This window comes from Nematolebias whitei, chromosome 9 (genome assembly GCF_014905685.2).
Source record: "Nematolebias whitei isolate Nwh7 chromosome 9, NemWhi1, whole genome shotgun sequence".
In the NCBI taxonomy this organism is placed as follows: Eukaryota; Metazoa; Chordata; class Actinopteri; order Cyprinodontiformes; family Rivulidae; genus Nematolebias; species Nematolebias whitei.
In genome coordinates, this window is record NC_056506.1 from 31,969,934 (window position 1) to 31,983,750 (window position 13,817).

General features: G+C 41.7%; 1 protein-coding gene across 1 annotated transcript; it reads left to right on the plus strand.

The window, feature by feature from the left end:
• Positions 1 to 2,860: 2,860 nt before the first annotated feature.
• Positions 2,861 to 11,570, plus strand: LOC119415103 (bcl-2-related ovarian killer protein homolog B-like). Its single transcript, XM_037682248.1, has 4 exons — positions 2,861 to 3,086; positions 3,561 to 3,689; positions 6,537 to 6,700; positions 11,445 to 11,570. The coding sequence occupies exons 1-4, from the start codon at positions 2,861 to 2,863 to the stop codon at positions 11,568 to 11,570; spliced, it is 645 nt and encodes a 214-aa protein (XP_037538176.1).
• The last annotated feature ends 2,247 nt before the right edge of the window (positions 11,571 to 13,817 follow it).

A 13,817-nucleotide genomic window follows, 5' to 3' on the forward strand; every position in this document is an offset into this window, starting at 1 on the left:
GAATAACTGCAGCTATGGTGAGTTAAACACTCTTTTCTTCAATATGGGTATATTTGTATAATGTTAGCAAATTATATTAGATAATTTCTGTGTGAGGTCAGTTTTGCAGCAGTGATTTTATTCACAAAGCCATTTTATTCCAGTTTAATGCTAACAGAAGTGACATGTTCAAGATAGTTTTGTTTTAAAAATCAATGTTGTGCAAAGAATCAGCTCAGGAAAAAAACGTGTTTTTCATTGATTTAAAAAAAAAAAAATCAAACTAATACTAAAACTGAGTTTAACCTTTAAAAAAACAGCATTGTCTCAGTCTTTTTCAATTCTGTTTGGTTCAATAGGACACACAAAAGCACAGTGTTTAGACAGTCCTGTGCAAAAACTCATCTATGCTTCCATCCATCTTTCCATGCATCCATCCATGCAGCCTTCCATCCATGGATGCATGTTGAGACTTTTCAACAAACATCTCTTCGGAAATCACCTGGTTTCAAAACTACTGTGCAATGTCAGTCAAAGAGTGCCATTTTGTTTATGTTAGTGTTTTGTGGATTCATTTAGAGGAACGACAAGAAGTTGTGTGTCTTTGAAATAAGTTGTTAAAAAGATGCCTAAAGACACAATTTAAAACTTTCTCCATGCGTCTTCTTTCGTGTGTTGCCACATAGCTGCTTCATCTCTTACGAAAGTAATTAAAGCTGGTTAAGCTGTTAAGTAAACTCATCAGAGTCCCAGAGGGGACTGAAGATGGAAAGCATATTTAGAAGAAAACCTTTAAAGACCCTCAGAAAGCCTAAAGAAATATTGCCCAAAAACACTTAAAAGGTTAGAAGGTCTGGCTTCTTAGAAACAAAACCTTTATTTTTCATTCACACAGTTGTCCACGTCGGCTTTGAAAACAATGCAATGTGGTTCTCTTAATATACAGAGCACACAATCAAATGGAAACTTAAGTCTTTTTTTTTTTTTGCACAGCTCTGAATCAAATTTGTGCAGTTTTAGGTTATTGTTAGCCCAGTTGATTCATGTTTTGCGCAATTTCTATCTTTTCTGTACAGTTGTCAGTAAATTAGTTCTACTCTCTTCATTATCATTCTTTCCATTTGTATTGTATTTATGTCTGTTGCTGCAACAAAGACTGGGTCTTTGAATAATGATTAGAATTATTAGAATAATGATTAGAATAAAACACATTTGTGTCTCCAGCAGCCACCAAAGTGTCATTATTATTTTATAAAAACAATATCAGAAGCTATAACATAAATAAATTGTAAAGGAATTCCATGAAAATAGTAAGTGATTTTAAAGTTTAAAATAAAAGTACAGTACATGAATCTATTTAATCTGCTTTTTGAGCTCCCTCACCTTCCATAAAATGTCCTGCAGGATCACAAGAAGAAACAGCGGCACCTAGCGTCCATATGAAAGAAAGCAATCACTTATGCTGGAGTTTTAACCTATTTACTGTCAAAAACTAACTTAAGAACAAAGTTCACAGTTTACAAAAATAATACTAATGAACAAAAAGGTCCTGATGCATGCTCAATAATCCAACATGTCTTCTGGATGGGTTCCTCTTTGCTGAAACGTTTCGTCTGTTATCCAGAAGACTTCTTCAGTCTGAGGAGCTGCAACAAGCTCAGTTTTATAAGCATCACCTTCTCATAGTGGATCAACCAGTTTGAGTTTCAGTTTGGACCATCACACAGATGGTCCTCCATTAGCATGTGAACAGCTAGTTCTGGCTGTCACCAGCAGGTTGATCCACTATGAGATGGTGCTGATCATAAAACTGTTGCAGCTCCTCGGACTGAAGAAGTCTTGAATAAAAGATGAATAAACGTTTTAACATTGAAGAATCCGTCCAGAGGACCTGACTCAACCTGATTAAATAAATAAGTAAGAACTAGTCTAGTTCGTGTACATTTAAAGCTGAGGGTCTATTATTAAACGTCGAAGCCGATAACAACACAATAAATATTTTAAACTCCTGTTTCCTTTAATCCTTCCTGCGCACGAGGGTTGATTTAATCCGCCCAGATTTGTGAATGAAGGGTGAGGGTGTGCTCATTTTATGTCTCTCTGTTTTCAAAGGGGGGCGGTAAAGACGGTTTAGCCATGGCGGTTATTCCGGGCCGCTCCAGATTAAAAAACAATCGCACCCAGTAGGAGCCAATGAGGGAAGGTGAACAACAGGTAGGCGTCCTGTTACGAACTGTCGAGTTTTTCTTTTTGTCTTTCTTGGAAACAAATGGACCGAACTGAGCACACAGCGCGTGCTGGAGGCCAGAGCTGGACCCGAACTTCTCCTGGTGAGGTTTTAAACCCCTGAAAGAGTTGAAGCTGGAGAGAAGAGGAGCTGCTGTGAAATGTTTTCCTCATGAACTAGGTCCTTAATTTCAGTCACATCCGGATGAGAAGCTGATGGTGAGCTTGACTTTTCCTCATTGTCTCAGTATTTGTCCTGATGTTGCTGCAGCTCTGTCCCTGCCCCACCATCAAACAGTATAATGTGCTTTTAATGCTTGTTGTTGCACAATCCAAGAAGGAGTCTTGTGTGTGACTCACAGCAATAACGCCTCCATCACATTCTTCTTATGTAAGTTCTGCTCCATCATAGACCCGGTGCCCATCTACAGTTCTTCTAAATGCAAAAGAAGAAGAGGAGAGAAATGATGAAGCAGGATTGGTCATGATTTTGATTTTCTTATCAAACTAATTAGTTTGTTGTCCTGTTTATGTCTCCACAGCATCCTTCACCCCCCTTCCTTACTAAAGTGGGAGAAGTAATAGAGGAGGAGGAGGTTTGAACACCCAGAGAGGTCAAGACTCTCGCTGACCCTGATATCTCCTGCAGGAGGGCATGGATGTGCTCCGGAGATCCTCTGCGTTCGCCTCCGAGGTCCTGGATGTGTTTGACCGATCGCTGACGGAGAGAGAGCTGGTGTCTCAGTCCAAAGCTCTGTGCAGAGACTACATCCTGTCTCGGCTCCACCAGAACGGGCTGGGCTGGTCCAAAACTGAAGTGGACTTCTCTCCATCCTCCAATGCAGCGCTCGCTGAAGCGTCTCTGGTGCTTGTTTGTCTTGGTAAGAAGTTATCTTTCTAATCTGGATATGAAAGATGGGATTTACCTGTATAAATAAAGGTTGATTGATTGATTGATGAAGTTTTTCCATCATTTATGCAAGGAGAGGACACCTGTCCCTTGTCTTTTATGTGCCGGCGTCGACTTATTTAAAAATAAAATAAAATAAACATAGGGATGCCTTTTTAAATTTTCATGTGAATTATGACAAAATGTCCAAAAATTCACTTTCTAGTCCATATTTGTGACCAAAACATAAAACGAATAACAAAGGTTTTTACAATAATCTTTAAACAAATGTTTGATTTCAAACATATTTTCCTGCGCGGGTCATTTTAAAAACATATGTACATGCATTTGTTTCATGTTTTAAACTGCTGCTGCACGTTCATGTTGGTCTTGTCTCATACATTCAGGCTCCTCATCCTCAGTGACTGTTTGTCTCCTCTCGTCTCTGCCGCCTCCTGTTTCCTAGGCGACGAGTTGGAGTGTATACAGCCCGGTCTGTACAGGAACGTGGCGCGGCAGCTCAACATCTCCGTCGCCATGGAGAGCATGGTTTCAGATGCCTTCCTCGGCGTGGCAACAGAGATCTTTTCGGCAGGTACAGAGCTGTCGATGATGCTGATGATGATGAACATGTCACGTCAGGCGAGGGAAGTCTGCCAACACAGGAAGTGACTTGTGCTTGTGATCACAGATGAAGTTTAACAAGTGCGACTCTGCAGTTTTATTTTTAAATCCGTTCTGTTTGGATGGGCGGGGCTTCCAGAGGCCTGAGTGGGTGTGAATCATGTGTAGGTGGAAGGAGACGTCATCTAAACACATAATTATTTCACCGTCTGAGTTTAGAAACTCTCAAACACAACTGTGGGTTGAGGCTCCTTGTATGACTGCACGTCTGCAGAGTTAGCCCTGAAATATATTATTTGTCTGTTCTGACATCATGAGATATTTTGCTAACATTCAAAACAGGTTCAACTTTGACAGTTAAAAGTTTTAAGCAAAGAGTTTGCATAATGAGTAGACCTCAGAAGTTTGTGCTGTGGCAGACTCTCTGCTATTACACCAAATTTTATGACCATATTTGTAAAATTGTCTGAATTATAGTAATTTTTGTGTTTCCTATATGCATTTGGCTTGAGCAGACTGTTTATTTGGGTCAGCTCCAAAAATGAATTACTTATAGAGACACAGCCAGTGATCATTTCCTGAAAGTTTCATTAATATCTGTCCAGTGAGTCATGTGCTATTTTGCTAACAGACAGAGTTGACTCTGAGTCATTTATTTATGATGGAATTTTAAACTAAATCTTGTGCCACCTATTTGTACTCCGATTACAGATCGTGGATCAGTCTCAGCTACTGCCACACCAAATCTTAGGTCCATATGTATAAAATTTATTGAGTTATAGCCCTTTTTGTGCTTTTTGAGTTCTGTTGGCTATGGCAGCCATCTTGAATCAGATTGGTTTCAAAAGTTATTGAGCTGTAGCTGAATACCCAAGGATTACTACCTGGAAGTTTCATTAAAGTTTGTTCTGTGGTTCATGAAATGTTTTGATAATAGACGAACACTCACAATCATTATCAACTGCCTTTCAGCTGAAGGTGATAATAAGTTAGTTAGATATATATTTTTTTCTTTTTCAGACTTTTTGCCATCAGAGAGGAGAAAATGAGTGAAACAGAAATCTAGAAGGTTTTAATACAAATTACAGCCTCCAGATTTTGAACTGATGCTCATTTAGGTAACGACCTAATTGAGTCGCAGCTCATTACATCAGTCTCAGTTTCTACTACACTGATTCTACAGACGTTGGGCTTTAAAAGGAAATTAGCATCCCAGTGTGGCCTTTATGACTTCCATGAAGCTCATCTTTCACTTTTTTAACTCGGGTGAGATTTTAAACTTGTGCTTAATTGAACTTTTCCTGAAGTATTTGTGTTCTGAAACATCCAAAATACCAAGGACTTTAGGATGTAAAAATATGAATTCTGCATTAATGAGGTCATTTCCATCACTTTAAATGACATTTTCTATCAGACAGATCACAAACTGCACGTTGACTGCACTAAATGCTTTCAGAAATTAACTTTCATCACAAGGGAGAAAAGATGTGAAATCAGAAAATCACTTAAATAGGCAAACACTTCTGTAGTTCATGGGGTGAACAAACAGTTTTTAGAAACATTCAGTTTTATTTAAGATCCTGACGCGTTCACCGTTTCTTTGTTTGGCCAAGTTTTCTTCACCACAGACGTTTTCTATTAAAAGCACCACTGACATTTGAAAGTGCCCAAATAAGTAAAAAAAAAAAAAAAAAAAAAGAGATAATTTGCAGCTGTCTGTGAGAGCCTTGGAAGGAGATAAGAGAGTCGGGCTGCTGAATATTTGGTTTGCTGCCTGGAAATACCAAAAACAGAGTTTCCTAATATAAATTTCATGCTCGGGACAAATGTTTTCTGGTTTCCACGTCACTGTAATTTGTGGAAGCAGCGTGGGATTCCTCCTAAAGAACAACAAACCGGTGAACTCCAGCTGCTCCATCCCTCTGTGGTATGGATTAAAAATAGCACGAAACGGACAAAAAGCAGACCTTCTCTTTTAAAATCGCTCGTTCAGGCTTCTGTTTTTATCCAACACAAAGAAATATCAGGAATGTGTGTCTTTGGAGCTCCTGCTCCACTGTGTCCTTCACTAAACTCAACATGGCTTGTCTCTCCATCTCCCCCCGTCCTGCCTCCCACTTCTGTCCATTCTCTTTCCGCCCTCCTCCCTCATTATCCCTGACATTCTCGCGTCTATTCTGGGCCTGCGTCTCAGTGGGGAGGGAGACACGATGTGCTCGGACAGCTTCCACGGACAGTTATCTCATTTAAGCTCCCCCCCCGCAGCTCTATCTTCTTATAGCCACCGCCAGACGCCGCGGGTCAGCTCTGAGGGACAACCATGACGAGGCGAGCTGGATCCAAACAGGCCTTTAAACCTCGTTCTGCATCTAAATAAACATACAAAGAACTGAAGCGGATATAGAAAAAATAAATAATTATCCGACGGGGCTGTTTTGAAGTGAGATGAATCAGAATCCCTCTGAGTTTAATTTACATCTGGCTGCTGTTCAGTGTTTATTTCAGTGCAGGGTCCACATGTGGCACATCTGCCACGTCGGGTCAGGACATGTGACAAAAACTCCAGAGGAGGTGGGTGTTATCACCTGCAGGGAGGGCTGACGCAGTAAAAGGCAGTTTATTGATTCTCGTGAAAAAGAGCAGTGAGTTGTCTCCGGGTTTATTTTCCGCTTCTTATCACACAAACTGCCCTGAGACTGTAAAACACAGTCAGTATCAGCTGAAGCTAAACTTGGGTCTGAGACGAGTTCAGAGAACCTTAACAAGCTTATATCCATGTACAGAAGGAGAATAAAAGCTGTTTTTCCTCTTGCTGCAGGGATAACATGGGGTAAGGTGGTCTCCATGTACGCCGTAGCGGGAGCTCTGGCGGTGGACTGTGTCAGATACGGCCATCCAACCACGGTTCACATCTTGGTGGACAGTCTGGGACAGTTTGTCCGCAAATTTCTTGTTCCCTGGCTGAAGAGGCGGGGTGGATGGGTGAGTCTTCACTCCTGTACTTTCTGTTCATCTTGTAAATAATAATAATTCAATTCAGTTTGTTTATAAAGCGCCAAGTCGCAACAGAAGTCGTCCCAGGGCTCTGAACAGAAACGTTCATATATATAAATAATAAGCTAACATTATTTATCTGAGGAGCAGACTGCTTTGAGTTTAACTCCATCACAGAACTCTCATCTTCAGCAAGCATGAAGGCGACAGTGGAAAGGAAAAACTCCCTCATGAGGTAGAAACCTTTAGCAGAACCAGGCTCAGGACAAGCGGCCATCTGCTTCGACTGGCTGGGTTTGAGAGGAACAGAAACACAATGGCAGGTCAAGAATCACGTTAAGATAAAAATAATATCAAATGAAAACTATTCAATTTTAACAATTCATTTAAGGAAATGAGGTCAATTTGTCCTCCAGTAGTCTAAGCCTACAGCAGCATGACAAGCCAACCCTAACTATAGGATTTATCAAGAAGTAAAATCTTGAGCCCAGTCTTAAAACTGGACAATGTGTCAGCCTCACGGACAGAAACTGGAAGTTGGTTCCACAAGAGAGGAGCCTGATAACTGGAAGGTCTTCCTCCCATTCTGCTTTTGGAAACTATAAGAACTGCAAGTAAACCTGCAGTCTGAGAGCGAAGTGCTCTGTTGAGAAAATATGGAACAAGAAAATCTCGAATACAAGCTGGATCTAGGTTATTGAGGGCTTTGTATGTTAGAAGTATGATTTTGAATTCAATTCTGAATTTGACAGGGAGTCAATGGAGAGAAGTTGAAACTGGAGCGATGTGATCTCTCCCACTAACTCCAGTTAAGATTTAATAATAATAATAATAATAATAGTAATAAACTCAAAATGCTCGTTTCTGCATCCTGACTGGTGCAACAAGAACAGAAAATTATCTTTTTCTGACACTTAAAAGAAGCAGCAATTAGGATTCTTGCAGTTTTTTCTGCAACATGACAAATTATTTTAATTAGCATTTATAATAAAACTATCAGAATCTCTGAAAGTTCTGATGATACTTGGTCCTGAGTCTGTAAACTGAGCTCATCTCGGCTCTTTCTGGCTTCCTGTTGCTAGATCTGATGGTTCAAGTGCTTCAATCAAGTAAGCTTTATTTGAACATTCCTAGTGTTGTATTTTAACATTGACAAGATTATTGTTAAATAAGTTTTTATTATTTAAACTTTATGAGTATAAGCCTCCCTGGTAAGGTCTATTCGGGGGTTCTGGAGAGGAGGGTCCGTCGGATAGTCGAACCTCGGATTCAGGAGGAACAGTGCGGTTTTCGTCCTGGCCGTGGAACACTGGACCAGCTCTACACTCTCAGCAGGGTCCTGGAGGGTGCGTGGGAGTTTGCCCAACCAGTCTACATGTGCTTTGTGGACTTGGAGAAGGCGTTCGACCGCGTCCCTCGGGGGGCCCTGTGGGGGGCCCTGTGGGGGGCCCTGTGGGGGGCCCTGTGGGGGGTACTCTGGGAGTATGGGGTACCGGTCCTTTGATACGGGCTGTTAGGTCCCTGTATGACCGGTGTCAGAGCCTGGTCCGCATCGCCGGCAGTAAGTCGGGCTTGTTCCCAGTGAGAGTTGGACTCCACCAAGATTGCCCTTTGTCACAGATTCTGTTCATAACTTTTATGGACAGAATTTCTAGGCGCAGCCAAGGTGTTGAGGGGATCAGTTTTGGTGGCCTTAGGATTGCGTCTCTGCTTTTTGCAGATGATGTGGTCCTATTGGCTTCATCAGATCGTGATCTACAGCTTTCGCTGGAGCGGTTCGCAGCCGAATGCGACGCGGCCGGGATGAAGATCAGTTCCTCCAAATCCGAGGCCATGGTCTTGAGCCGGAAAAGGGTAGAGTGCCCTCTCCGGGTCAGGGAGGAGGTCCTACCCCAAGTGGAGGAGTTCAAGTATCTTGGGGTCTTGTTCACGAATGAGGGAAAAATGGAGCGTGAGATCGATAGGCGGATAGGTGCAGCATCTGCAGTGAAGCGGGTGCTGTACAGGTCTGTCCTGGTGAAGAGAGAGCTGAGTCAAAAGGCGAAGCTCTCAATTTACCGATCGATCTACGTTCCCACCCTCATCTATGGTCACGAGCTTTGGGTTGTGACCGAAAGAATGAGATCTCGGATACAAGCGGCCGAAATGAGTTTTTCTCCGCAGGGTGTCTGGGCTCTCCCTTAGAGACAGGGTGAGAAGCTCGATCATCCGGGAGGGACTCAGAGTAGAGCCGCTGCTTCTCCACGTCGAGACGAGCCAGTTGAGGTGGCTTGGGCATCTGTTTAGGATGCCTTCTGGACGCCTCCCTGGTGAGGTGTTCCGGACACGTCCCACCGGAAGGAGGCCCAGAGGAAGACCCAGGACACGCTGGAGGGACTATGTTTCTCGGCTGGCCTGGGAACGCCTTGGGATTCCCCCGGAAGAGCTGGCCCAAGTGGCTGGGGAGAGGGAAGTCTGGGCCTCCCTACTTAGGCTGCTACCCCCGCGACCCGACCCCGGATAAGCGGAAGAAAATGGATGGATGGATGCATAGGGCCCAAATGTGATCACAAACTATAATTGGGCTCTGCTATTCACTACTGCAGGAGGCGAGACTAAGCTACTGTGAAGAGAATATATGATTTTTTTTTTTATTGATCTGCTTCCTGATACATGCATTATTATTATTTTACCACATTACTAAACTTTTAATCCTTTTGAGGTGGTTGTGAACTGCCAGGATGATACTACAATGTGTTCATTATCCTTTTTCTATATTATAATCATTCTTGATGTGACTATCTGTAAGGACACAGCGAAGAGGTCGTCTTTTATTATGTTCAAGACTTTTGAACAGTGATTTGTTCTTCGTAAGAATCCTTGAGATGTTTACCTCCGGTGGCTCCTCTGTGTCTTGGCTCACAGCTATGATTTGGATAACACTAGAGCTGGGACACAGGGTGGAGGAGATTCCTACAAAACGAGACGACTTTGTTTTAGCCGGTCAGAACCAGATAGGATCCGAGCATTGGGAGTTTCTGTACGTGCAGTGTTTTTGCTTTCTGTATCCTGACCGGCTTTGTGTTTTTAAATTTGGTGAAATCTACCGAATCAAACCAAATCACCTTTTTGTCAACACTGCAACTGGACTGATTTAAAACAAATGATGCAAACTGTTTTTGATTTTTTCGAGGGGAAGTGGAGGATTAACAAAAAAGCTGACCCTTTTATTGTTATTTTAATTTGTTTGATCGATTTTTATTGAAAGATATTTGTCTGTAATGCTACATATTGTCACTTCACTTAAGTTAATTAAGGTAAAAAAAAACCGAGCTGTTTAATTTAGTTATGTAGAAATGATAAAATAGATATTTAACACATTAACTTGCAATGCTCTGAAGGTTTTGAATGCCTACAAATTGGTCAAAGTCACATAAATTCATATGATGTAGAGCTTTCATTTGACCAGTTTAGATTCAGTAATCATTTATGGGAGTTGCAGTAGCTCGGTGGTCAGCGCTGTGGTCTCGTAATTTTGAGACTGTGAGTTCGAGCCCAGGTTGCGTCAGAAGGGCATCCAATTTATAACAAGTTCCAAATTCTTCATGCGAGTTCTCTCAACCCCTGCAGAGGGGAGCAGCCGAAAGAAAAAGGACATTCAGCTCATAAACTTGATTCTCTTCTTTGGAAAACGATACGTTTTCTCATCCTGAGAGTTACAGCAACTAGGTGGGAGTGGTAGCACAGAGGTTAGAGAAGGTGGGCCTGTGATTGGAAGATCGCTGGTTCAAGTACCAGTACCGACAACATCAAAAAATGTGGGTGGGATAGGTGAAGCACCCACACCTGCCTCCACCCTCATTTGCCCCACTCTGGGCCCTTGAGCAAGGCCCTTAACCCCCACCATCTGCTCCTCCAGATGTCCTAGATATCAGCTCTCTGCTCCACACACAGAGGGCTGTGGTAGCTCAGTGGTCTGGTTGTGTCAGGAAGGGCATCCAGCGTAAAAATAACTGCCAAGTCTTCGTGTGACTTAGTTCGCTGTGGCGACCCCTAACGCAGGGAGCAGCCGAAAGAAGAAGAAACTTTTTTAAACATATTCCCACTGAATCCTCCCCCCAACTTTTCAACAAACTGTTGACCAGAAGAACAAAATAAATCTAACCTCTCTCTCAAGCGTGTTTATCTGGAAATGACAGATAAAGATGGCCCTAGTTTGCAATTTTTATTATTATTACTATTTTTTATTTTTTACCCTTTTTTTATCTGCTTTTCTCTAGTTTTCTGAAGCCCTTTAGCGCCCCCTGGCGGCCCCCACTTTGAAAAACACCTGCCCTAGATGGCAGCTCTGCTCCACACAGAGGGCTGTGGTAGCTGGTGGTCTGTTGTCGTGTCAGGAAGGACATCAGGTGTAAAAATAATTGCTACGTCATCGAGCGACTTGGTTCACTACTGGCAACCACCAACGCAGGGAGCAGCCGAAAGAAGAAGAAAAGAATTTGAGCTCTGAAACGCTCAGCTTTTGCTCACGTTTCTCTAAAAGACTTTTATTCTGAAAATCCCAGTCTGCTCAGACTGATGAGGAGCAGGATTAGGAAACTGTTGCTCATTTTAGGCCATGCCACAGTAACTGTTATAGAATGATGTGGGCAACAAACAAAGACCTGTGAGATATTTAAACAGAACTTTGATGTGTTTTTTTTTTGTCCCCGTGCAATTAAAAACATTTATTTCTGTGTTTCCTTCCTGTCAGATGGAGATCACAAAGTGTGTAGTGAGGTTGGATCTCTCCCCGCAGCGCTTCTGGTTGTTCTCCATCCTGGAGTCCCTCAAGTATTTCCTCACCACGCTGTACGTCTGCATCATGAAAGAGCAGTGAGCAGGCTGGAGACGCTTTCCTATAACAGAACTGAAACTTTAGGCTCGTGTCTGAGCTTGAGGACAGATTTGTTGCTGGATGAACATCGACGAACGTCTCATCAGCAGCGGTGTTTGTGTCGTTGCAGCGTGAGGGAGTGCCCTTCAACCAAAGAGCGGTCGCCTCGTGCTGCAGAGGATATTCAGCAACATAAATGACTTTTCTTGTATAAGTCTTTGACTCAGTTTCTCTTCTCCGTTGATACTGGTGCAGTGAAGCAGCGTTTCCAGTGTGATGTGAAGCTTTTCATGCTGCTGATGATAACAGTCTGATGCTCAATTTAAGGATTTATCATTGATTGTAAATGTTTCATGAGGATGGTGAGGCCTGGGTTTGAGGCTCGTACGGTGCCGCTGACGCTTCTGGGTCTGGATAAAGGTCAATCAGCTCTGAGCGTCCACTCGATGGATGAGATGAACTGTCTACACTGAATGAGTTGAAGCTGGTGTACTTTATTAAAACTCACTGTCTCTTTGCATTTAAAGTCGCCTGTAAATTTTAAACACATGTAGAGATTAGTTTTTCTCTTCAAGCACTTTTATTTTGGGCCAAAGAACTTTCTTCGGACAGTCTGAATGTAAATATTGTGATTTTTTTTTATTTAATTTTTTAATTTGTAGCCTATTTATTTATGATTTAATTAATTTTTTTACACCTTGGTTCTGACTAACACTTGAAAGCACTGCAGTATATTCAGCTGTCAGCATGGCTGCTGTTCAGGATGATTGTGTGTAATCTGTGTCACCGCCACAGTGTTGATTTGCGTTGTTTTGCTAGTTATTATTTTTTTACAACACAATAAAATGAACCACATGCTCACTAATGATCATGTGACACTTTATTCTTTGTTTTAACTTTTTTGGCAGCTTTGAATGGTGTTTTATTTTGCACTGAATGGAGCCATTTTAAGCACATTTGCTAGTTGTCTCTTGCTTCATGAGTTTGCACGAGTTGAAAAGTTTTTTTCATTGCGCAATAGTTCAGGGATTTTCCACTTTTCACGAGAATTCAAATAAATTAAAGGCACCATGATTGTATCAAAGTTCATGCTCAATCATCGAGGTAAAAAAAATCCAACAAAGTTCAGTCAGGTCATCTGGATGAATTATTTTTTTTTGAGACATTTCGACCTTTATCCAAGACTTCATCAGTCCGAGGAGCCGCAAACAAACTCAATCCCACAAGTAGCACACCCACATAGTGGACCAACTAATTTGCTGGTGATAAGGTGGTTTCTGGAGCCCACCCTCTCCCCCGTCGACTCCTTTGAGGCAGCCATATGTGGTTCAAAACAACAAAGTTCATGCTCAATAATCCAGGATAAAAAACAACAACGTTCAGTCAGGTCATGATTGCAGCTTTTATAATCTGTGAATATATTTAACTTGATAATTCTTCATGAATATTTTGTACACTGTTTTTCACAAGCTAAAGTTTAGACACAGAATCTGCTCAGTTTTTTGTTTTAGCTTTTGTTATGAAAGAAAAATCAAAAATCTAGTTTGAGCTGTTTTTATTCCTCAACAAAAGTCTGGGCATATTTTACATAAAGGGCACTTGTCTGAACACCAAACATAAATCTGTTTTAACCCATGTTTTTAGCATCAGCTAAAGCTCAGATACAGGACATGTAGTAGACATGACATGACTCGGTAACATGAACTGGGCCACTTTCACTTCACCATAATTAAAGATCTTGTAAAACCTACCACTGTGGGGGAAACCGTGTAAGACCGACTCTGATCTTGTTCTGCAGGTTTTTTCCATCTGTAGTAAACATCGGGGAATTCTCACATGGAGCCAGAGCTACGACTCAGTGAAGCAGTTCGTCAGCTCTTTACTGCTCCAAGCAGCTCTTTACTGCTCCAAGCAGCTCTCGTCTGCCTTTAAAGAAGATGACAGGACACCTTACAGATTCCAGCAGGACACGGTCTGTTTATCACTTCAACCTGACTTTGTTTTTTGCGTTTCATTTTAAATTACTTTTGTTACGGTTACCCATGCAAGCCCTAACAGGTTTGTACAATGCCTGACTGTAAGTTAAAGTATGCATCTGATTACAGAAAATACACCATTTTCCACTAAAAATTCGTTTAGCTGCCAGAAATTAAAGTATGAGGACCCCTATTTGAGTTACACCAATACCTGGGGCCCAGAAATAATATATATATATATATATATATATATATATATATATATATATATATA

Coding starts and splice junctions, on each gene's coding strand:
- LOC119415103 (XM_037682248.1), top strand. CDS start 2,861: ATGGATGTGCTCCGGAGATCCTCTGCGTTCGCCTCCGAGGTCCTGGAT. Junction 3,087..3,560: donor TCTGGTGCTTGTTTGTCTTG/GTAAGAAGTTAT, acceptor CCTGTTTCCTAG/GCGACGAGTTGGAGTGTATA. Junction 6,701..11,444: donor TGAAGAGGCGGGGTGGATGG/GTGAGTCTTCAC, acceptor CCTTCCTGTCAG/ATGGAGATCACAAAGTGTGT.